This window comes from Oncorhynchus mykiss, chromosome 7 (genome assembly GCF_057628025.1).
Source record: "Oncorhynchus mykiss isolate SJ-2025 chromosome 7, ASM5762802v1, whole genome shotgun sequence".
In the NCBI taxonomy this organism is placed as follows: Eukaryota; Metazoa; Chordata; class Actinopteri; order Salmoniformes; family Salmonidae; genus Oncorhynchus; species Oncorhynchus mykiss.
Window position 1 is genome coordinate 51,254,731 of NC_143028.1, and position 23,749 is coordinate 51,278,479.

Here is a 23,749-nt window from a genome sequence, read left to right on the forward strand (position 1 = left end):
CCCTGACAGCCAAAAGTACTCGTTACATTTTGAATGATTAGCAGGACAGGAAAATTGTCTAATTCACACAGTTATCAAGATGACATCCCTGGTCATCCCTACTGCCTCTGATCTGGCAGGCTCAACAAACACAAATGTTTGTAAATGATGTCTGAATGTTGGAGCGTGCCCCTGGTTTGCTAAATATAAGCCATTTGAAATGATCATACTTTTACTTTAGTAGTATTTTACTGGGTGACTTTCACTTTTACCATTTTCTATGAAGATACTGTATCTTTACTTTTACTCAAGTATGAGAATTGGAGGTGGATGAGGCCCAGTGGAGTTGGGTTTCAGGGGGGGGGGGGGGGGGCTGCAACAGGAGGAGTCGGAGTTTGTTCAGCAGGCAAACCAAGGAGGGTTAGTTCGGGTCTGTTCGTTTCACTAACTGAGGTTGTTTGGTTCAGTCGCTGAATGCAGTGAAAAGTTTACACAGCTCATCAGACAGTCGCTGTTTTCGTGGGCCGAGGAACAACTGAGCTGACAGATGAGCGGACATTGTTGTTTTTTTCCTCAGGTGTGACTGGCAATAGGTGTAGGCAACAAAAGTGCCTGCTCCTTTGTAAACAACAGAGATTTGAGATGAAGATACCGGACGTGATTCAAGCCCTCCTCTTGGTCCAAAGTAAGTAGCCAACCCAACTTGAAATACTACACTGTTATTTTATTAGCTTTTCGACTACTATAATTTTGTCAAGCCTATACACATTGTGTTCATTTTGGGTCATGATGCATTTGTTCTCGCCTAGTTTAACCTAACACACACCACAGTGAGTCTGAGCAGTTATGCACTGTTTTAGCACTAGATTTGTGAATGTGTGTGTGAGTGTGAGTGCGTGCATATACATGCACACATGGGTATGGGGGTATGGGTCCTGTTGCCAAACCAGCAAGGAAAGCTCAACATTTCAAAGGCTGAAGTGGATGGCACATTTTCTCATGCCCACATAATGTCAGATGAGAGGTAGTCCTACCCTGTTGTTGTTTGGACAGAAATTCTCATCTAAAGAAAAAACAGCTGCTAGAACTCTGCTTCCAGACAGAACTATGAACTGTGTGTTTTGTCTGTCTGTCTGTCTGTCTGTCCGTCTGTCTGTCTGTCTGTCTGTCTGTCTGTCTGTCTGTCTGTCTGTCTGTCTGTCTGTCTGTCTGTCTGTCTGTCTGTCTGTCTGTCTGTCTGTCTGTCTGTCTGTCTGTCTGCCTGCCTGCCTGCCTGCCTGTCTGTCTGTCTGTCTGCCTGCCTGCCTGCCTGTCTGTCTGTCTGCCTGCCTGTCTGTCTGTCTGTCTGCCTGCCTGTCTGTCTGTCTGTCTGCCTGCCTGTCTGCCTGTCTGTCTGTCTGTCTGTCTGTCTGTCTGTCTGTCTGTCTGCCTGTCTGTCTGCCTGTCTGTCTGTCTGTCTGTCTGTCTGTCTGTCTGTCGGTCTGTCTGTCTTTGCTTATTTTTTTTTGCTCCTATCGATTCTCTTAACAGAGGACTGTAAAGCAGTTGACTATTATGGGATGTGTGTTTGGATACTGGTTGATGACCGGTACAGTTTTCACTTACTGATTCACTGGAATGGAAGGCACAGCTGTTCAGACTAGAGCATGCATCAGTCTCTCTCTCTCTGTGTGTGTGTGTGTGTGTGTGTGTGTGTGTGTGTGTGTGTGTGTGTGTGTGTGTGTGTGTGTGTGTGCATGCCTCTATACAGACACAAGTCTGTGTCTGTGCATGCCTCTATGCAGGTATATGTTTGAGTACATTATGTGTTTGACTATGTATCTAATATACAATGTGTGTGTTTCTGTCATTGGGTGTTTCTGTGGTCTGGAGTAACAAAGAGTAAATGACAGTGTGTTTTGTAGGGTCTGTTTTTCCCGTGTGGTAAAGTTGTGGTGTAAGTTGCATGCTCTAGTCTGGTGGGGCTGATTCCTCTTACTAAACACCCACTCTGAGCTCCTGGACAACACAGCTACATAGGCTTACCCTCCACCACTCTCTCACACACCTCATCCTCATACTCACCCCCATCGCCTCACCTCTCTTCCATCAGAGCAAAAAGCTGCCACCTTACGTCCTCCTTCCTTTCTCTCTGGTTCAACCTGCTTTCCCAACACTTTCCTACCCTCTCTCTCTCTGTCCATTTATCTATTTCTCCCTCTCTGCCCATTTATCTATTTTTGCCTCTCTGCCCATTTATCTATTTCTCCATCTCTCTCTGCCCATTTATCTATTTCTCCCTCTCTCTCTGCCCATTTATCTATTTATCCCTCTCTCTCTGCCCATGTATCTATTTCTCCCTTTCTCTCTGCCCATTTATCTATTTCTCCCTCTCTCTGTGCCCATTTATCTATTTCTCCCTCTCTCTCTGCACATTTATCTATTTCTCCCTCTCTCTCTGCACATTTATCTATTTCTCCCTCTCTCTCTGCCCATTTATCTATTTCTCCCTCTCTCTCTGCCCATTTATCTATTTCTCCCTCTCTGTCTGCACATTTATCTATTTCTCCCTCACTCTCTTCCCATTTATCTATTTCTCCGTCTCTCTCTCTGCCCATTTATCTATTTCTCCCTCTCTCTCTGCCCATATATCTATTTCTCCCTCTCTCTCTGCCCATTTATCTATTTCTCCCTCTCTCTCTGCCCATTTATCTATTTATCCCTCTCTCTCTGCCCATGTATCTATTTCTCCCTTTCTCTCTGCCCATTTATCTATTTCTCCCTCTCTCTCTGCCCATTTATCTATTTCTCCCTCTCTCTCTCTGCCCATTTATCTATTTCTCCCTCTCTCTCTGCCCATTTATCTATTTCTCCCACTCTGTCTGCACATTTATCTATTTCTCCCTCGCTCTCTTCCCATTTATCTATTTCTCCGTCTCTCTCTCTGCCCATTTATCTATTTCTCCCTCTCTCTCTGCCCATTTATCTATTTCTCCCTCTCTCTCTCTGCACATTTATCTATTTCTCCCTCTCTCTCTCTCTGCCCATTTATCTATTTCTCCCTCTCTCTCTCTGCCCATTTATCTGTCTCCCTCTCTGCACATTTATCTATTTCTCCCTCACTCTCTGCCCATTTATCTATTTCTACCTCTCTCTCTGCCCATTTATCTATTTCTCCCTTTCTCTCTGCCCATTTGTCTATTTCTCCCTCTCTCTCTGCCCATTTATCTATTTCTCCCTCTCTCTCTGCCCATTTATCTATTTCTCCCTCTCTCTCTGCCCATTTATCTATCTCTCCCTCTGTCTCTGCTCATTTATCTATTTCTCCCTCTCTCTCTCTGCCCATTTATCTATTTCTCCCTCTCTCTCTGCCCATTTATCTATTTCTCCCTCTCTCTCTCTGCCCATTTATCTATTTCTCCCTCTCTCTCTCTGCCCATTTATCTATTTTTCCCTCTATCTCTGCCCATTTATCTATTTCTCCCTCTCTCTCTCTCTCTCTCTCTCTCTCTCAATTAAATTCAATTAAATTCAATTTAAGGGACTTTATTGACATGGGAAACATATATGGTAATATTGCCAAAGCAAGTCAAGTAGATAATATGCAAAAGTGAAATAAACAATCAAATTAACAGTAAACATTACACTCACAGAAGTTCCAAAAGAATAAAGACATTTCAAATGTCATATTATGTCTATATACAGAGTTGTAGCAATGTACAAATGGTTAAAGTACAAAAGGGAAAATAAATAAGCATAAATATGGGTTGTATTTACATTGGTGTTTGTTCTTCACTGGTTGACCTTTTCTTGTGGCAACAGGTCACAAGTCTTGCTGCTGTGATGGCACACTGTGGTATTTCACCCAGTAGATATGGGAGTTTATCAAAATCGGGTTTGTTTTTTAATTCTTTGTGGATCTGTGTAATCTGAGGGAAATATGTCTCTCTAATATGGTCATGCATTTGGCAGGAGGTTAGGAAGTGCAGCTCAGTTTCCACCTCATTTTTTGGGCAGCGTGCACATAACCTGTCTTCTCTTGAGAGCCAGGTCTGCCTACGGCGGCCTTTCTCAATAGCAAGGCTATGCTCACTGAGTCTGTACATAGTCAAAGATTTCTTTAAGTTTTGGTCAGTCACAGTGGTCAGGTATTCTGCCACTGTGTACTCTCTGTTAAAGGCTAAATAGCATTCTAGTTTGCTTTGTTTTTTGTTTAATCCTTTCCAACGTGTCAAGTAATTCACTTTTTATTTTCTCATGAGTCTAATTGTGTGGCTGTCCTGGGGCTCTGTGGGGTGTGTTTGTATTTGTGAACAGAGCCACAGGACCATCTTGCTCAGGGGACTCTTCTCCAGATTCATATCTCTGTAGGTGATGGCTTTGTTATGGAAGGTTTGGGAATCGCTTCCTTTTAGGTTGTTGTAGAATTTAACGGCTCTTTTCTGGATTTTGATAATTAGCGGGAATCAGTCGAATTCTGCTCTGCATGCATTATTTGGTGTTCTACTTTGTACAGGGAGGATATTTTTGCAGAATTCTGCATGCAGAGTCTCAATTTGGTGTTTGTCCCATTTTGCGAATTCTTGGTTGGTGTGTGGACCCCAGACCTCACAACCATAAAGGGCAATGGTTTCTATAACTAATTCAAGTATTTTTAGCCAGATCCTAATCTCTCTCTCTCTCGCTTTCTTTCTCGCTTTCTTTCTTTCTTAATGGTACAGCTGTGCATAGTTTTTACCTATACTTCTTCTCTCTGAGTGTGATTGGTGGGCCAAGGTGTGTGTTTGTGGAACTCTGGACAGGATGAGCCAATCAGACGTAAAGTCATCTCAGGTCAGATGGCTTGGACAGAAATCAGAAAGGGATGTTATAAGTCAGTTGGAGCAGCATCCTCTCTCATAGCTTTGTCCTTATAGGCACATATCTGGCATCACTTTAATCTTCCCCAAATCCCAACCATAAACCCATTAGGGATGGAATTGCAAAACTGACCTTGAATCAGCGTGTTGCGGCCTCTTGCTCATCGTCCATGTTCCACCAGAATGTGTTCCTCAACTGAACACTTGATCCAGCGTTTTCCCCCAGTGTGTGGAATGGTTGAAGTTATCCAGTGGCAGGGAAACAGCTTCATGTTGAGTGACCTTTGGCTTTGGACTGGCTGTGACACCTTGGGATTCGATGGGGTCTCTTTAGCTGGCATGCTACTGCTGTAATGTTACTGTAGCTTCTGTGGGTGTTTCCTGAGTCTACTGTGGTGTGTGTTTCTAACTGTGTTTTTACATACACGTGTGTTCAACCAGAGTCCCATGTTGTGTGTGTGTGTGTGTGTGTGTGTGTGTGTGTGTGTGTGTGTGTGTGTGCATGCCTCTATACAGACACAAGTCTGTGTCTGTGCATGCCTCTATACAGACACAAGTCTGTGTCTGTGCATGCCTCTATACAGACACAAGTCTGTGTCTGTGCATGCCTCTATGCAGGTATATGTTTGAGTACATTATGTTTGACTATGTATCTAATATACAATGTGTGTGTTTCTGTCATTGGGTGTTTCTGTGGTCTGGAGTAACAAAGAGTAAATGACAGTGTGTTTTATAGGGTCTGTTTTTCCAGTGTGGTAAAGTTGTAGTGTAAGTTGCATACTCTAGTCTGGTGGGGCTGATTCCTCTTACTAAACACCCACTCTGAGCTCCTGGACAACACAGCTACGTAGGCGTGTGTGTGTGTGTGACTAGCGTCTGTGTTTGTAATTACAGTACGATGATTCTCATGTTTCTGTTACAGTCCCTGCGGCCTTCCTCTTCACTGCTGGTGAGTCTCAATGTTTTACCGGACTAGTGTGTGTGTTTGTATATACCTAGTATGTGTGCAACTTTAATGTGTTAGGTCTGAGTGTGTGTGTATTAGTTATGACCGTGTTTGTGAGTGTGTTTATGTCATGCAAATACTCTAAGTGCATGCTTCTCTCTCTCTCTCTCGCTTTCTCTCTCTCTCTCTCTCTCTCTCTCTCTCTCTCTCTCTTTCTTTTAGTGTTGGCTCAGTCCGACAGCAGCAGTGTGGTTGTTGCGGGCTACAACGTGAGCGCCCCCACTGGCTCTAGGGTGGTACTGCAGTGTGTGAGCGGGCGCATGGTGTGGACCAGGGACAGTCTGAAGGACAGACAGAGGGTGGTCCACTGGGACCTGTACCGCCCAGGGCCAGACTATGCCATGGAGAGGGTTGCAGACATGTTCTCTGCTGGAGACCAGCGCATCTATAACGGACACAACCAGGGGAGGGTCAGCCTCAGCCAATCAGCTTTCAACGACGGAAACTTCTCTCTCGTCATCAGAGGTGATAGCTGTCTGTCTTTTTGTCTGTTTCTCTTAATGTGATTTGAGGCCATCTCTTTCTCCTTATCTTTCTCTCTCTCTCTCTCTCTCTCTCTCTCTCTCTCCCACTCTCTCTAGACATTGCGATAAGTGACCGAGGCCTGTACTCCTGTAACCTGCACCATCACTACTGTCACCTGTATGAAACGATCAGAATACAAGTCAACGTCACCAAGTCACGTAAGTTCTGCCTTATCCCCAAGTAGGGGAAAATAGTTACGATATGGTAATATTGTGGTCCTAACCTCTCTCAACGTGTGGTTGTATTGTGATCTGTGTGGGTTTCAGGTCGTAAGGAGCAGCGGTTCTGGGACGGTCAGAAAGCTGTGTTTGTGGTGTTGGTAGGCAGCACGGTGGTGTTGCCGTGTGTGAATCGCCGCTCTGTGTGGACAGAAGATGGCAGTGAGGAGGAACAGCAGGTGTGTGTGTGTGTGTGTGTGTGTGTGTGTGTGTGTGTGTGTGTGTGTGTGTGAATGCTTTTTTACAGCACTAGAATGAGATGAGGAAGAATTGGACAGTGATGTCATTTAGGAGGAATGTAAATGGGCAGGAAGACAAATGAAACTCCAAGTGAATGGAACTGAACGGAAGGATTGGAACAGATGGCTTCCTTAATGACATGATCTCAAATACTTCTCAGTCTCAGTCTTGTCATGTATATTTCCTGTGCACTTTTATCACCTAATATCTATCTTAACCCTCTATCCCATCTTAGGTAGTGCATGCTTTCCCAGCATTGATTTCAGTAATCATGTAAAGTCAGTCCAGTGATTACTTCAAAGGTAGTTGGAAAGAAAGATGTATGGTCTCTTTTACTATAATGTATTGTCCAATCCTTCTCTATCTGGTCTTAGGTGGTGCATTGGGACCGGCAGCCTCCGGGTGTTCGTCACGACCGTGCAGACCGTCTGATAGACCTGTATGCCTCTGGGGAGCAGCGCAGCTACGGACCCCTGTTCCTACAGAGGAAGATGAACATTAGCGCTGAGTCCTTCACACAGGGAGACTTCTCTCTGGCTATCTCTGCCCTGCAGGTCCTCTATAACACCATCCCGTGTCTGTCTGTCTGTGCACAACATGTAACAACTGTGTAACATCATAGCAACTACAGTGGTACAGTGGTAAAACAGGGATCTCTGACTGTATGCATCTGGCTGTCTGCCCCACAGCCAGGAGATCAGGGTCTGTACACCTGTCACCTACATCATCACTACTGTGGTCTTCATGAGAGAAGACAGTTTCAGCTCACCGTAGGCCCAGCTGAGCCTCAGGCTACTGTTGCCCCCAGAGCACTGCCCAACCAAGACAAGGGTGAGATACTACATGTACACACACAGACACACAGACATACATAATATACAGTACACACAGATACACACTATACTGCACTCCAGTTGACCACTGTAGAAATCGTACACGTGCTTATGTACAACTTAGAGAGAAATCCCAGTTGCTCTTTCATTTGCTCTCCTCCCTCCCTATCCCTTCTTCCCTATCGTCCTCATCATTGGCTTTTCCTTTTTTTCTAAACAGCACATTTTAAGAGGGAGGAGGGGAGGAGGAGCAGGGAAAGAGAAAAGAGAAGGAGAGGAGAGGGGGAGTATAGGAGGAGCAGGGAGAGAGAAAATAAAAGGAGAGGAGAGGGGGAGTAACCAGTCGTAGTTAGGGGATTTGTTTTATGAGCAGCTCTTCCTGCCTTGTCAGCTAGTGCGGCGCCAGACCCCTAAACCACCCTCCTCCCTCTTCCTCACCCCCAATACCCCTCCTTACGACACCTCCCCCTCTTCACCCATCTCTCCCAACCCAACCCAGCCTTCCAAATCCTCCTTACCCCAACCCACCCTGGCCAGTCTCCCTAACCTGCCCACTCCTTACCCCTCCTCCAAACCCAAACAGCCTTCCAAACATCTCCTTCCTTACCCCTTCTCCCACTCCTTACCCCTCCTCCCATCCAAGATAGCCTTCCAAATCTCCCATGCCTAACCTAGCAAACCCACCCACGCCAGTCTCCCTAACTTCCTAAACCCACTCCACCACCTCTCAGCATTCAACTCCCCCCCCCTCCCCACTCTCAAGAGGGAAAATGTGGAGGGTAGATGGAGTGTGGGTGACGGGGAGGGGGGTGTAGTCTGAGGTTAGTTTTGAGGATCTGGTTTTGTCTTCAGACAGTCCCTGTCCCATTCCGCTCACTCTGCCACCAGACTCTCTCCCCCTCCCAGTTAGCTATGCTCTCTCCCTTTCTCGTCCTTTCTCGTCCTTTCTCTCCCTTTCTCTCCCTTTCTCTCTAATTCCCATTATTACCTCCTTTTCTTTCTCCTTTGTTTCTTTGCTCCATGATCAGCAGATAACTATGTGTTTATGTCTGGAAATCAGCCAACCCACCACTGCAAATGTAGAGAGAGAGGGTGTGTGTGTGTGTGTGTGTGTGTATGTGTGTGTGTGTGTGTGTGTGTGTGTGTGTGTGTGTGTGTGTGTGTGTGTGTGTGTGTTCGGGGAGGGGAGGGGAGGGGGTGCTATTCTGAAGCCACAAATGGGAGAATGTGGGAAAGTCATTGAGTGTGGTTGAGAAATATCTGTGTTCTTTGGAGCCATGGCTGTGTGTGTACAGTATGTGTGTTTGGGTGTGTGTGTTTTCTCTCAATTCAAAGTTCCTCCAATCTCAGTGGAATAACATGTTTAAAACTTAACTCTTAGCAATTCCCAAACCCCCTACTACACCCCACCTCCCATCCATGACAGAACTGACAGACAGACACAGACAGACAGACAGACAGACACACACACCGACACACACCGACACACACACCGACACACACCGACACACACACCGACACACACACACACACACACACACACACACACACACACACACACACACACACACACACACACACACACACACACACACACACACACACACTAGTAGATTCTGTGCCTGTAGTACCCTCTGATTCTACCCAGCGTGTCTGGCTTGCTGTTGACTTTGGCCCAGACCGGACATTCTAAACGAGTTAGAGCATTTTTCTCTCTCCCTCTATCTCTCTCTTTATCGCTGTCTCATTCCTGTTTTTCTCCTCTCCCTATCCTGAGGTAACCACAGGCACTTATTTGAACTTGACTTTGCCTACGTCTTGAGTTTGTTTACCTCCATCTCATCAAAATGTGTTCACTTTTCTCTCTCCCTCATGCTCTCTTCCTCCCCTCTGCCTTTCTCTTTCTTTTTCATTCTCCTACTTTCTCTCTCTCTTTTTCATTGTTTATTGACAGAATCAGGAAGATCGCCTCAAAAGGGCATTGGATAGCATGAACAAAGGCAAATCATCTGGATGGGACATTATTCCTATTGAGGTCTATTACATTTTAAAAAAAAATCAGAGACAGCAGAGGTTCAAACTGTAGAACCCAGTTCCTACATTTAAATATAAAAATGGATTTGATCAATCTAAACTATGCTACATTTTATCTCTGGGACACTCAGGATGACAAATCATTGCTAGATTACCGAATGTAAGTACATTATTTACCTTCAGAGGTGAATGTATCAAACCAGTTGCTGTGATAAAAGTGTTTTGTTGTTGTGCACTCTCCTCAAACAATAGCATGGTATTTTTCACTGTAATAACTACTGTAAATTGGACAATGCAGTTAGATTAACAAGAATGTAAGCTTTCTGCCCATATAAGACATGTCTATATCCGGGAAAGTTTGCTGTTACTTACAACATCATTCTAATCACATTAGTGCACGTTAGCAACAACCGTTTAGGGACACCAATCCCGTAGAGTTAAAAAAAAGGTAAGGATGCCACCCAGTGTTCTCACTATCGCCACCTATCTTTGATAAACACAGATATTAAACTGTTTTCTAAAAATGTTGTCACCCCCTCTCAACACGGACCAAAATTGATCCGCACGGACCTCGGTCGACTATTACATATCTTAGATGCTTCATCAGAAACAACTGTATTATCTCTCCATGCAGAAACAGCTTTTGATAGATTAGAATAGTTATATCTCTGGTCTGTCTTGGAACATATGGGAATTGGCTCCAATTTGATTAAAATGATTAAAATGCTATATGCCAATCCCTCAGCTATAGTAATAACAGGAAATATCTGCTCCATCCAGAATCACAAGAGTCTGCAGACAAGGCGATCCAATTTCACCCTTGCTATTTTTATTATATATGGAACACCTGGCCCAGGCAATTCGTCAATCAAAGGAAATAACACACATTCCCCTCAAATCAATTGATCACTTCATCTCATTATATGCAGATTATATTTTACTATATCTAGACTAGTGGTCACCAACAGGTCGATCGCGATCGCTGGTTGATCTCCAAGGCATTCCTAGTAGGTTAAACATTTCTGCAAAAAATTGATAAAGGCTGCATTCCAAACACTTAACAGACACACCCTCTCCCCTCAGCCCTCAAATTAAGTGGGCATTTCTGATGATGTTTCATGATGTCTGACGAGTTTACACTTGCAGGGCAAGGGGCGAGGGAGGAAGGAATTCATTTTAAGTGGACCGCCCCTGCCCTGAAATTCGTCACACGGTAATTGGGGGTGCTTTATATGCGCTACAGTCAATTATGATTGCATGCCTACTTATATTAACTATATAATTATTAATATACGCCTACTGTATGATAGATAGCAAATTAGTTAGCTTACTAACATTAGCCTGCCTAGCTGGAACTTCTGAAGAAGGGAAATGTTCTATTTCTGCAATTTCCAAAAGCTAACCAAACAAAAACACCATTACCTTTGCGAGACGTGTTTGTGGATGAGTAGCACAATTTCGAACTTATTTACATTCATTTTTACTTATACTTATACGTTGACTTCTCCATATTGACCTTGAGGTTTTAAGTTTTGAATGTACAATCATCGCATATTGAATTATGGGGTGTTTCAGGCCCTGAAGTGAACATATGTCACACCCTGATCAGTTTCACCTGTCCTTGTTATTGTCTCCGCCCCCTCCAGGTGTCGCTTGTTTTCCCTGGTGTATTTCCCTGTGTTTCCTGTCTCTCTGTGCCAGTTTGTCTTGTATGTTCCAAGTCAACCAGTGTGTTTTTCCCATGCTCCTGCCTGTTCTATTCTCTTTTACTAGTCCTCCCGGTTTTGACCCTTGCCTGTTTTCTGGACTCTAACACGGTGAGACGTCTCCTGGGTGTTTGACCATGGGGCAGGGGTTTCCAGTGCCTGGTTGACTGGGGGGGTTATGGCCCGGAGGAGAGGTGCTGGGTTCCAGCTAGAGACATCCTGGATTCAGCCCTCATCACCAACTTCCACCGCCGACACCCCGGTCAACCAGGTGGCGTCCTACCATGCTCCTGCCGTTTCTATTCTCTTTTACTAGTCCTCTCGGTTTTGACCCTTGCCTGTTTTCTGGACTGTACCCGCCTGCCTGACCATTCTGCCTGCCCTGACCTCGAGCCTGCTTCCCATGCTGTTCCTCCTGGACTCTGAACTGGTTTTGACATTTTGCTGTCCATGACCCTTCTCTTGCCTACTTCTTTTGGACTAATAAATATCAAAGACTCAAACCATCTGCCTCCCGTGTCTGCATCTGGGTCTCTGACTGACGAGCAACCCTAGTTGCTAGGGGGGTTGGATGGAGAGATGTTGGCTGGGTGGGGTTGGGGGCGGAGTCCCACTTCTTTTTTGTTACCTTTTTCTGTTATTAATACTTAAACTCTGTATATATTACTTCATGTTTTTTGTTGTTGAGTGGCAGCCTATGGGTACATGTTTTCTAAACTTAAACATTTACATGGATAATGTATCTGTATTCCACCCCCCCCCCCCCCCTCAAAAAATGACAAAACAAATCAAACTTGGTCATAAAAAAGAACAGGAACTTCACTTGATGATAGAGAGAAACAAAACAATTAGGCAACAACAAATTCAATCCCTTTTAGACAACTTCCTGGACAAAACGTTCCGCTGTAATAGTGAAGGTGTAAACTTGGCAGTAGAAAATCTAAACAGTATATGTGACCTCTCGGCTTCCCTATAAAATCTAAAAATGTCAAACAAATAACTGAAGAAAGTTAACAACAATGACAAATGGTTCAATGAAGAATGTTAAATCCTAAGAAAGAAATTGAGAAACCTATCCAACCAAAAACATAGAGACTCAGAAAACCTGAGTCTACGCCTTCACTATGGTGAATCACTAAAACAATACAGAAATACACTACGGAAAAAGAAGGAACTGCGCATCAGAAATCAGCTCAATATAATTGAAGAATCCATAGAATCTAACCCCTTCTTGGAAAATTTGAAAACACTAAACAAACAACACAAAGAATGATCTATCCAAAATGGAGATGTATGGGTAAACCACTCCTCCAATCTTTTTGGCCCTATAAAAAAGAACAAACAGCAAAAACATAAGCATGATAAAATACAAATCTTAGAATCAACTTAAAGACTACCAGAACCCACTGGATTCTCCAATTACATTGAATGAACTACAGGACAAAATACAAACCCTCCAACCCAAAAAGGACTGTGGTGTTGATGGTATCCTCAATGAAATGATAAAATATACAGACAACAATTTCTAATTGGCTATAATTAAACTATTTAACATCATCCTTAGCGCTGGCATCTTCCCCAATATTTGGAACCAAGGACTGATCACCGCAATAGGTGGAGACAAAATTGTCCCCAATAACTACCGTGGGATATGCGTCAACAGCAACCTTGGGAAAATCATCTGCATTATCATTAACAGCAGACTTGTACATTTCCTCAGTGAAAACAACGTACTGATGTACTGACAATGTACTGACTGTAATGCACGTATTCACCCTGCACACCATAATTGGCAAACAAACAAACCAAAACAAAGGCAAAGTCTTCTCATGCTTTATTGATTTCAAAAAAGCCTTTGACTCAATTTGGCATGAGGGTCTGTATGCAAAAAAAACCCACATTTCTTTCCACAGGGCCATGGGGTGAGACAGGGATGCAGCTTAAGCCACACCCTCTTCAACATATATATCAACGAATTTGCGAGTGCATTAGAACAGTTCGCAGCACCCGGCCTCACCCTACTAGAATCTGATATCAAATGTCTACTGTTTGTTGATGATATGGTGCTTCTGTCACCAACCAAGGAGGGCCTACAGCAGCACCTAGAAAAGAGCTGTTAAAATTCTTCAACCACCTAAAAGGAAGCGATTGAAGCTGTAGAAGAGTCCCCTAAGCAAGCTGGTCCTGTGGCTCTGTTCACAAACACAAACAGACCCAACAGAGCCCCAGAACAGCAACACAATTAGACCCAACCAAATCATGAGAAAACAAAAAGATAATTATTTCCAATGTGTCAAGTAATTAACAAAGAAACAGAGCAAACTAGAATGCTATATGGCCCTTAACAGAGAGTACACAGTGGCAGAATACCTGACCACTGTGACTGACCCTAAACAGAGAGTTCACAGTGGCAGAATACCTGACCTCTGTGACTGACCCAAACTTAAGGAAAGCTTTGACTATGTACAGACTCAGTGAGCATAGTCTTGCTATTGAGAAAGGGCGTCGTAGGCAGACCTGGCTCTCAAGAGAAGACAGATTATGTGCACGCTGCCCACAAAATGAGGTGGAAACTGAGCTGCACTTCCTAACCTCCTGCCAAATGTATGACCATATTAGACACATGTTTCTGTCAAATTACACAGATCCACAAAGAATTAAAAAACAAACCCAGATTTTGATAAACTCCCATATCTACTGGGTGAAATACCACAGTGTACCATCACAGCAGCAATATTTGTGACTTGTTGCCACAAGAAAAGGTCAACCAGTGAAGAACAAACACCAATGTAAATACAACCCATATTTATGTTTATTTATTTTCCCTTTTGTATTTTAACTATTTGCACATTGCTACAACTCTGCATGTAGATATAATATGACATTTGAAATGTCTTTATTCTTTTGGAACTTCTGTGTGTGTAATGTTTACTGTTCATTTGTATTGTTTATTTCACTTTTGTTTGATCTACCTCACTTGCTTTGGTAATGTTAACATATGTTTCCCATGCCAATAAAGCCCCTTGAATTGAATTAAATTGAGAGAGAGATTCTACAAGTATGGGTAGCTGAAGCCCAATATGGCGTGTGGGTGTCGAAAGGAGTGCACACTTACAAAAAATAAAGGGTTCTTCGGTTTATCTCCATTTTTATTTATTTTAATTTGATTTATATTACCTTTATTTCACCGATCTGGCCAAGATAAAGCGTAGCAATTCGACACATACAACAACACAGAGTTACACATGGAATAAACAAAACATACAGTCAATAATACAGTAGAACAAAATAAAACATAAAGTCTATATACAGTGAGTGCAAATGAGGTAAGTTAAGGAAATAAATAGGCCATGGTGGCGAAGTAATTACAATATAGCAATTAAACACTGGAATGGTAGATTGGCAGAAGATGAATGTGCAGGTAGAGATACTGGGGTGCAAAGGAGCAAAATAAATACATAAATACCAGTATGGGGATGAGGTAGGTAGATAGATGGGCTGTTTACAGATAGGCTAAGTACAGGTGCAGTGATCTGTAAAATGCTCTGACAGCTGGTGCTTAAAGCTAGTGAGGGAGATGTGAGTCTCCAGCTTCAGAAATTTTTGCAATTCGTTCCAGTCATGGGCAGCAGAGAACTGGAAGGAAAGACAACCAAAGGAGGAATTGGCTTTGGGAGTGACCAGTGAGATATACCTGCTGGAGCGCGTGCTACGAGTGGGTGCTGCTATGGTGACCAGTGAGCTGAGATAAGGCAGGGCTTTACCTAGCAGGGTCTTGTAGATAACCTGTAGTCAGTGGGTTCGGCGATGAGTATGAAGCGAGGGCCAACCAACGAGAGCGTACAGGTCGCAATGGTGGGTAGTGTATGGGGCTTTGGTGACAAAACGGATGGCACTGTGATAGACTGCCTCCAGTTTGTTGAGTAGAGTGTTGGAGGCTCACCGAAGTCGAGGATCGGTAGGATGGTCACTTTTACAAAGGTATGTTTGGCAGCATGAGTGAAGGATGCTTTGTTGCGATATAGGAAGCCGATTCTAGATTTAATTTTGGATTGGAGATGCTTAATGTGAGTCTGGAAGGAGAGTTCACAGTCTAACCAGACACCCAGGTATTTGTAGTTGTCCATGTATTCTAAGTCAGAGCCGTCCAGAGTAGTGATGCTGGACGGGCGAGCAGGTGCGGACAGCGATCGATTGAACATTTAGTTTTACTTGCGTTTAAGAGCAGTTGGAGGCCCCGGAAGGAGAGTTGTATGGCATTGAGGCTCGTCTGGAGGTTAGTTAACACAGTGTCCAAGGAAGGGCCAGAAGTATACAGAATGGTGTCGTCTGCGTAGAGGTGGATCAGAGAATCACCAGCAGCAAGAGCAACATCATTGATGTATACAGAGAAGAATAGGAGAACTGTTTTGGTGCTAGGTAGAACCCTTTGTAGGGTTCGTCATAGAACCCTCTATAAATGGTTCTACCAAGAACCCTTTTATCACCTAAAGGTTTTTCCTAGAACTCTCTATGAACGGTTCTACCAAGAACCCTTTTTATCTTTTAACGGTTATTCTTAGAACCCTCTATGAACGGTTCCACCAGCCTTATTAGCCTTTTAAATTGAAGTCTTTATGACTACATACTGTATATCAAAAGGCCTTTCTTTGAGGGATAATTATACCCTAACAATGGTGTTAGGAAACTCCTGGTTTACAGGCCACATCAGGCCTGCAAATCACATTATGCACACTTGCAAAGTGATGTGTACTTCCTATTGGAATCCAGCCAGAGTGAGGATATCCAGCAATTAGAACTTTTAATCACCCGCAGCCTGAATTCAGAATGGGAAGATGGGAAGATCTAAACCAGGGGCATCAAACTCATTCCTTGGAGGGCCTAGTGTCTGCTGTTGGTTTTTGTGTTTTCCTTTCAATTGAGACCTAGACAACCATTTGAGGGGAGTTCCTTAGTAATTTGTGACCTTAATTCATCAATCAAGTATAATATAACGCTCGTCCTCTTCTTCTGACGAGGAGTCGCAAGGATCGGACCAAAGGGCAGCGTGGTACGTGTTCATGACGATATTTATTCAACTCAGAACACTAAAACAAAAATAACAACGAGAATGATACGAAACGAAACAGTCCTGTCTGGTGACATACACAAAGACAGAAAATAAACACCCAAGAAACACAAGTGGGAAAAGGCTACCTAAGTATGATTCTCAATCAGAGACAACTAACGACACCTGCCTCTGATTGAGAACCATACCAGGCCAAACGCAAAAACACAACATAGAAAACGGAACATAGACAACCCACCCAACTCACGCCCTGACCATACTAAAACAAAGACATAACAAAGGAACTAAGGTCAGGACGTGACATACTAGGGAGGAGCGAAAACCCGCTGACACTTGGTCCTCCGTGGAATGAGTTTGACACGTGATCCAAACCATCTAACCTGGAAGCGAATGTCAAGGCTGACAGTCACATATACAACGCATACTGGCAAATGTACAAACTCATACTACTCAACGATGCACCAAAAAAAGAGCCTATTAGTTTCCTCAAAAGCAAACAAAGAACAGCTCCATAATCATACAAATAAAATACACTACACACATCATCAGTTCAACAGTGTTGAATAATACTGTTCATCTTTAAAAAGACTTTGTCTAAAATCTACTGACCGGAGGCAGCGGAGGAAAAAACCAAGGGCACTATTTCAAAAATTAGAACCACCAATTAGCATCATGTATTGACCTTCACTAAACACATCATCATACTTTAAATTTTTTTTTTTTTTAAACAATCGTCAGTTTTATAACTGAACATTTACAGTTATTTGTGGAAAAATAAAATACAACTCCAAACTCTCACGGTACGGTAATTGCTTGGTGAAAAAACAAAAACAATGCTCAATCAAGACCGTCTAATATATAGCAGAATGCTTTCGACACACCCACTCCTTTCCTTTCGACACATCCACTCCTTTCCTTTCGACACATCTACTCCTTTCCTTTCGACACACCCACTCCTTTCCTTTCGACACATCCACTCCTTTCCTTTCGACACATCTACTCCTTTCCTTTCGACACACCCACTCCTTTCCTTTCGACACATCCACTCCTTTCCATTCGACACATCAACTCCTTTCCCTTCGACACACCCACTCCTTTCCTTTCGACACACCCACTCCTTTCCTTTCGACACATCTACTTCTTTCCTTTCGACACACCCACTCCTTTCCTTTCGACACATCTACTTCTTTCCTTTCGACACATCCACTCCTTTCCTTTCGACACACCCACTCCTTTCCATTCGACACATCAACTCCTTTCCCTTTGACACACCCACTCCTTTCCTTTCGACACACCCACTCCTTTCCTTTCGACACACCCACTCATTTCCTTTCGACACATCCACTCCTTTCCTTTCGACACATCCACTCCTTTCCTTTCGACACACCCACTCCTTTCCATTCGACACATCCACTCCTTTCCATTCGACACATCAACTCCTTTCCTTTCGACACACCCACTCCTTTCCTTTCGACACATCAACTCCTTTCCTTTCGACACACCCACTCCTTTCCTTTCGACACATCCACTCCTTTCCATTCGACACACCCACTCCTTTCCTTTCGACACACCTACTCCTTTCCTTTCAGCACATCCACTCCTTTCCTTTCGACACACCCTTTCCTTTCGACACGCCTACTCTTTTCTACTCCTTTCCACTCATTTCCTTTCGACACACCCACTCGAACATACGCCAATCACCATATTAGGCTGCAGCTGCCCCCTTCTCCCCCCTCCTATTTGGCCCACTTCTCAGTGTTGTTCAGGCAGAGTGTGGAAGGGTCTGTCTGAGACCACACACACACACACACACACACACACACACACACACACACACACACACACACACACACACACACACACACACACACACACACACACACACACACACACACACAGAGAGAGAGAGAGAGAGAGAGAGGAGGCTCCCAGGAGATGGACCAAGGCCAAACAAACAGATGGTTTTGAATCAGATCCCTTTGTTTACGGTCGTCTCTGTGTTAAGTCTACCATGACTTGCTTGAAGAGTTACAGTACAGAAACCACTGAATCCCCAACTCTTTCCCTCTGTCCATCCTTCCATCACTCTCTCTCCTTCCCTCCTTCCCTTTCTCTGTCTTTTACTGCCAGGAAAAGTAAATCACAGTATGACTTCAGGTCTGGAACTCGTTTTGGCTCAGACACGCTGGGCAGCTGCTCCCCGGCTGCCTCTTGCCTTGCACATTTTTTACGAGCATAAAGGAAACCAGCAGTTGTAGTGGCTCTACTTCTCAACACTCAGTAGTTCAGCACACAGCTATTGTTGATTGTCCAATTGTTGTCCACTATCATGGATATTTATAATTTTTTTTACAATGTTACAACACGGCTTGGCACTGGTAGGGATGACATCATGGCGTTGGAGTTCCCAATTGACATGACAAAAGAGACAAAGATGCACGTAAACATACACACACACACACATACTGAACACACACACACTCAATAACTGTGAGATTGACTTATACTGGCTTTTCAGGGAAAGGAATTTAAATGCCCTAGCCAATGATTTCACAGTCTGATCTACCATCTACGTTGCCACTATAAACACCCCTCCCTCCCCAAGAACGGTCTGAAATCAAATCTGTACAAATACCTAAAAGCAAGTACAGTCGTACAGAAACTAAATACAATTTTTGGGGACATTTCCCTAAGCCTGAACATAGCAAACAGGTCGGTTAATGATTTATTATGTCTATGAGCTCTATTGTACAGGAGTTGATCCAAGGTATTTAGCTGTTGTTGTTCATTCATGTTACCAGAGCAGCATCAGTGAAGCTTCCAACAGTGACCAGAGTGCCCCACCTGGTGGCCAGAATATACTTTTATCTTAGTCTGGGTGTATTACAGACAGGGGGAGCCATTGGTTAACAATCCTCTCCCTGTTCCTCAGAGGATAGCAAGGCTGAGGCGCCACGTGTCATCAACGTCATCCTGCCCGATCAGCGACATCATTTCCTGCTGCCCCTTGGCTACATCCTGACGACACTCCTCCTCCTGGCCTTCATTGTGCTCATCATCATCATCGTTACCCAGCGACGCAAGACCAAAGGTCTGAGCTCCTGTACTTAGACCTGACTAACTAACTTTGGATCTGTGTCTGTCAGCTTTCTCTCTCTGTCAGTGAGTCTGAGTCAGCCTTCATCTTTACTGTGTTTTTGTGTTTCAGCGGTGGAGTTTTACCCACAGACATCTATGAGGTGAGAAATTTGGACACACACATGCACACGCTCGCTTGCTCACTCACTCACTGACTCACTCACTGACACACTCACTCCTCTCTCTGTGATAGATCCAACAGGGGTGACATGGCCACCAATGAGTTTGAGATGGACGTTCCTGAAGTCAAGACGTGCAACCAGGAGGAGAATAAACTAGGTGTGTGTGTGTGTGTGTGTGTGTGTGTGTGTGTGTGTGTGTGTGTGTGTGTGTGTGTGTGTGTGTGTGTGTGTGTGTGTGTGTATTCACTCCACTCTCTTCTGTTTCTCAGACTACAAAAACAACCTGCTGAGGGAGAAGGTTCAAATGTCCACCCTGCCCAAAGTCATCGACCTGGACAAAGGTAACAAACACACACACACACACTTAAACCCTCCATGTCTCTCATCCATATGAAGTATGCAGGGCCGGCTCTAGCCTTTCTTTCTTTTTCTTTTCTTTTTTCATAACACACTTTATGCAATTCTACTCATTTTGCCATGGGGCAGATAACTATTTTAGCAGTTTGAATGCAAATTTCCTGCAATTCTACACATTTTGCCATGGGGCAGATAACTATTTTAGCAGTTTGAATGCAAATTTCCTGCAATTCTACACATTTTGCCATGGGGCAGATAATTATTTTAGCAGTTTGAATGCAAATTTCCTGCAATTCTACTCATTTTGCCATGGGGCAGATAATTATTTTAGCAGTTTGAAAGCAAATTTCCTGCAATTCTACTCATTTTGCCATGGGGCAGATAATTATTTTAGCAGTTTGAAAGCAAATTTCCTGCAATTCTACACATTTTTCCATGACTTATGCCATGTTCATGATATCTGATTGAGTGTGACTAACAAAATCAATGGGGGCCCCCTGGAGGTCAGGGCCCCTGAGCACGTGCCCTGCATGCGCTCGGTATTCGGCCATGATTACCACAAGTTTAGATAACTGGCGAGACTAATTTACCACTGTAAAAATAGTTAGCTGACATGGGCTAATATAGTGACTCTTAGTTACTGACAAAACAAGGGGAAAACTGATGATGCACAACACATTTTCTAACTTACACAACAGTACATTTTGAGGTTTTTTAAATACACTGAGTGTACAAAACATTAAGAACACCTTCCAACAAAAATATTTCTTTAACCCGTCTCCTCCCCTAAATCTATACCATTTTTTAATATTTTTTAATATTTTTAAATTTTACCCCCCAATTTTCTCCCCAATTGTTTAGTAGCTACTATCTTGTCTCATCGCTCGGGAGAGACGAAGGTTGAAAGTCATGCGTCCTCCGATACACAACCCAACCAAGCCGCACTGCTTCTTAACACAGCGCCATCCAACCCGGAAGCCAGCCGCACCAATGTGTCGGAGGAAACACCTGGCAACCTTGGTTAGCGCGCACTTCGCCCGGCCCGCCGTAGGAGTCGCTGGTGCGCGATGAGACAAGGATTTCCCTACCGGCCAAACCCTCCCTAACCCGGACGACGCTAGGCCAATTGTGCGTCGCCCCACGGACCTCCCGGTCGCGGCCGGTTACGACAGAGCCTGGGCGCAAACCCAGAGTCTCTGGTGGCACAGCTGGCACTGCGCCACCCGGGAGGCCCTTAAATCTATACTATTTTGATGTGAATAGAACAAGTGACATCAATAAGGGATCACAGCTTTCACCTGGATTAACTTGGTCAGTCTATGTCATGGAAAGAGTAGGTGTTCTTAATGTTTTGTACACTCAGCACAAAATATTACATTCAATTTACTATATATATATATATATATATATAGATATATGTGTGTGTTTATTTATTTATCACAATAGTCTCTCTCTCTCTCTCTCTTTCAGAGATGGAGAAGGTGTATTGGAAATGAGAGGGGAGTCAGCTTGCCGCTGGCTGGTCCAGAGGCAGACGCTACAGACACAGGTTGCATTCCAAACCAACCCCTAGACCCTCAGCTACTGGTGTTTCAGTGTACTGTAGGGATGTCCACTCTACTCCACTAGACCAACCCCTAGGCCCTCTGCTACTGTTGTTTCAGTGTACTGTAGGGATGTCCACTCTCCTCCACTAGTCCCACCTCTACATTCCACCTCAAGTTAGACCCTTCACTCACATTTGATAACCACAATGGGATTGTAAATCTTACTGTATGCTTCACAGGTGAAACAGTTTGAGCATATATTATGACAACATGTTGTGACGTTTTTGTTCGTTTTGATGTTCGGCAGGTTCATGCACACAAAACATTTTCTTGAGGCAAGTCAAAGTTCGGTAGTCGAAGTCTACACCCTTTTTGTCGGTGATTGGTCAACTGAACTACTCCTAGTAGGAATGGGAACTATTGAAGGGATTCTTGAAAGAAGTGTTTGTTGTCATTTTTTCACGCGACTAAGACCTCCTCGTCCAAAACGCCAATTTATTACAGATTTCTGGATTTATCTTCGATTAATTCTGACTATTTTGAGGAAGTGTATACTGGCTATGTTGTTGCTTCGGCGTCTCGTGTTTTTTTCTTGTTTTTCAAGCGAAGGTCTTTTAAGGGAGTATGTGAGGTACAGACGTTTGCTTAACTTAGCCGAGTTCTGCTAGGAGCAAAGCGAACCTAGTACGTGGGCGCCTTTAAACAGTTAAACAGCAATACTATTACCTTCTTATTGTTACAATTATGTCATTGGTTGCAAAAACTGCTGTTGTGGGAAGGTATTTATTTACAAAGATGCACAGGGTTTAAATGACAGGGTTACCGAAGCCCAGAGTTTTTCCCAAGTTAGGTTAGATGGTTAGGGTAACTCCAGTCCCTATGAGGCAGGCACCTGTGTTCTCTCAGCACCACTGAACCCTCTAGAGGGGAGTGAAGACCATGACTTCTTCAGACAGCATTACACGCTACAGATATAAGTTATCCTTAGACACAGACCTAGGATCAACGTACAATCCCAACATTAACCATTAAGAGGGAACAATGCATAACTGGCCATAGATCTGTTGTCTACGGGCAACTTGATCCTACTCCGCTTCACATTCGCAACTACAGTATATACAGTAATTGTTAATAAAAACCTATTGTGAGTGATCATACTGCCATCACATGACTATATTGGTGTATTGTACAGTCACCTTTTGACTGACTAGGTCGTCATTGTAAAATATAACTAGTTTTCAATGACTTACCTGGCTAAACAGAATAAAATAAAGTGATACAAGTGTAATTTTCTAATAAATAAGCCATTGCATTGCACATTATGTTTGTATTTGTGTACTCTGATGCTTTATGTTACTATTGTATTGTATCGTTTATGGACTGAATCCCTTATATCCGTTAAGTTGACACTTTCCTGTATCATGTCTCCTTGTCTACATAACAAATAGCTTATTGGGACAATAAAGATCTACTCTACCCAACTCTACTTTCTGTCTAGACTTTCCTCTGTCAACAGTCCTTCCATCTTATTGCAACAGAGACATTTTATGTTAAAATACTCACATTATTCTTTGCTCTCCTTGTTTGTTTGGTGTAAATTCACTTGTTCATGAATTCTACAAACAAAGCATGCCTGAAAAAAAACACTCAACTGGCTCTGTAGTGCAAATGAAACCACATGCATTACAGCTGTGGAGAGGCACATTCATTCATATTTATGAGAGGTATTGACATGTTGAATGCACCAAGCTTTCTGTTTGAACTACTGGCGCTCAGCTTGGACACCCATGCATACTCCACAAGACATGCCACAAGAGGTCTTCCATAGTCAGAACAGACTATAGAAGGCGAACAGTATTAAATAGAGCCATGACTACATGGAACTCTATTCCACATCAAGTAAGTTATGCAAGCAGTAAAATTGTATTTAAAAAAACATAAAAAAACACCTTATGGAACAGCGGGGACTATGAAGCAACACAAACATAGGCACAGACACATGCATACACACCCACACAATAGCATACGCACTATACACACATGTACACATGGATTTTGTACTGTATATATGTGGTAGTGGTGGAGTAGGGGCCTGAGGTCACAGTCTGTGAATGTATTGTAATGTTTTTAAAATGGTA

General features: G+C 43.5%; 1 protein-coding gene across 1 annotated transcript; it reads left to right on the forward strand.

Moving 5' to 3' along the window:
- Window positions 1-335: 335 nt before the first annotated feature.
- LOC110528032 (matrix remodeling-associated protein 8) lies at window positions 336-23,097 on the forward strand. Its single transcript, XM_036983591.2, has 12 exons — window positions 336-664; window positions 5,740-5,766; window positions 5,986-6,288; window positions 6,405-6,506; window positions 6,615-6,745; window positions 7,181-7,360; window positions 7,496-7,637; window positions 19,380-19,538; window positions 19,656-19,686; window positions 19,779-19,864; window positions 19,977-20,048; window positions 21,535-23,097. The coding sequence occupies exons 1-12, from the start codon at window positions 622-624 to the stop codon at window positions 21,558-21,560; spliced, it is 1,302 nt and encodes a 433-aa protein (XP_036839486.1). The 5' UTR covers window positions 336-621; the 3' UTR covers window positions 21,561-23,097.
- The last annotated feature ends 652 nt before the right edge of the window (window positions 23,098-23,749 follow it).

Bases quoted from the DNA above. Each gene is read 5' to 3' on its own strand.
- LOC110528032 (XM_036983591.2), top strand. From the start codon at position 622: ATGAAGATACCGGACGTGATTCAAGCCCTCCTCTTGGTCCAAA. The intron at 7,361-7,495 runs GTCCTCTATAAC...TCTGCCCCACAG, and splicing joins TGGCTATCTCTGCCCTGCAG to CCAGGAGATCAGGGTCTGTA. The intron at 19,687-19,778 runs GTGAGAAATTTG...TCTCTGTGATAG, and splicing joins TACCCACAGACATCTATGAG to ATCCAACAGGGGTGACATGG.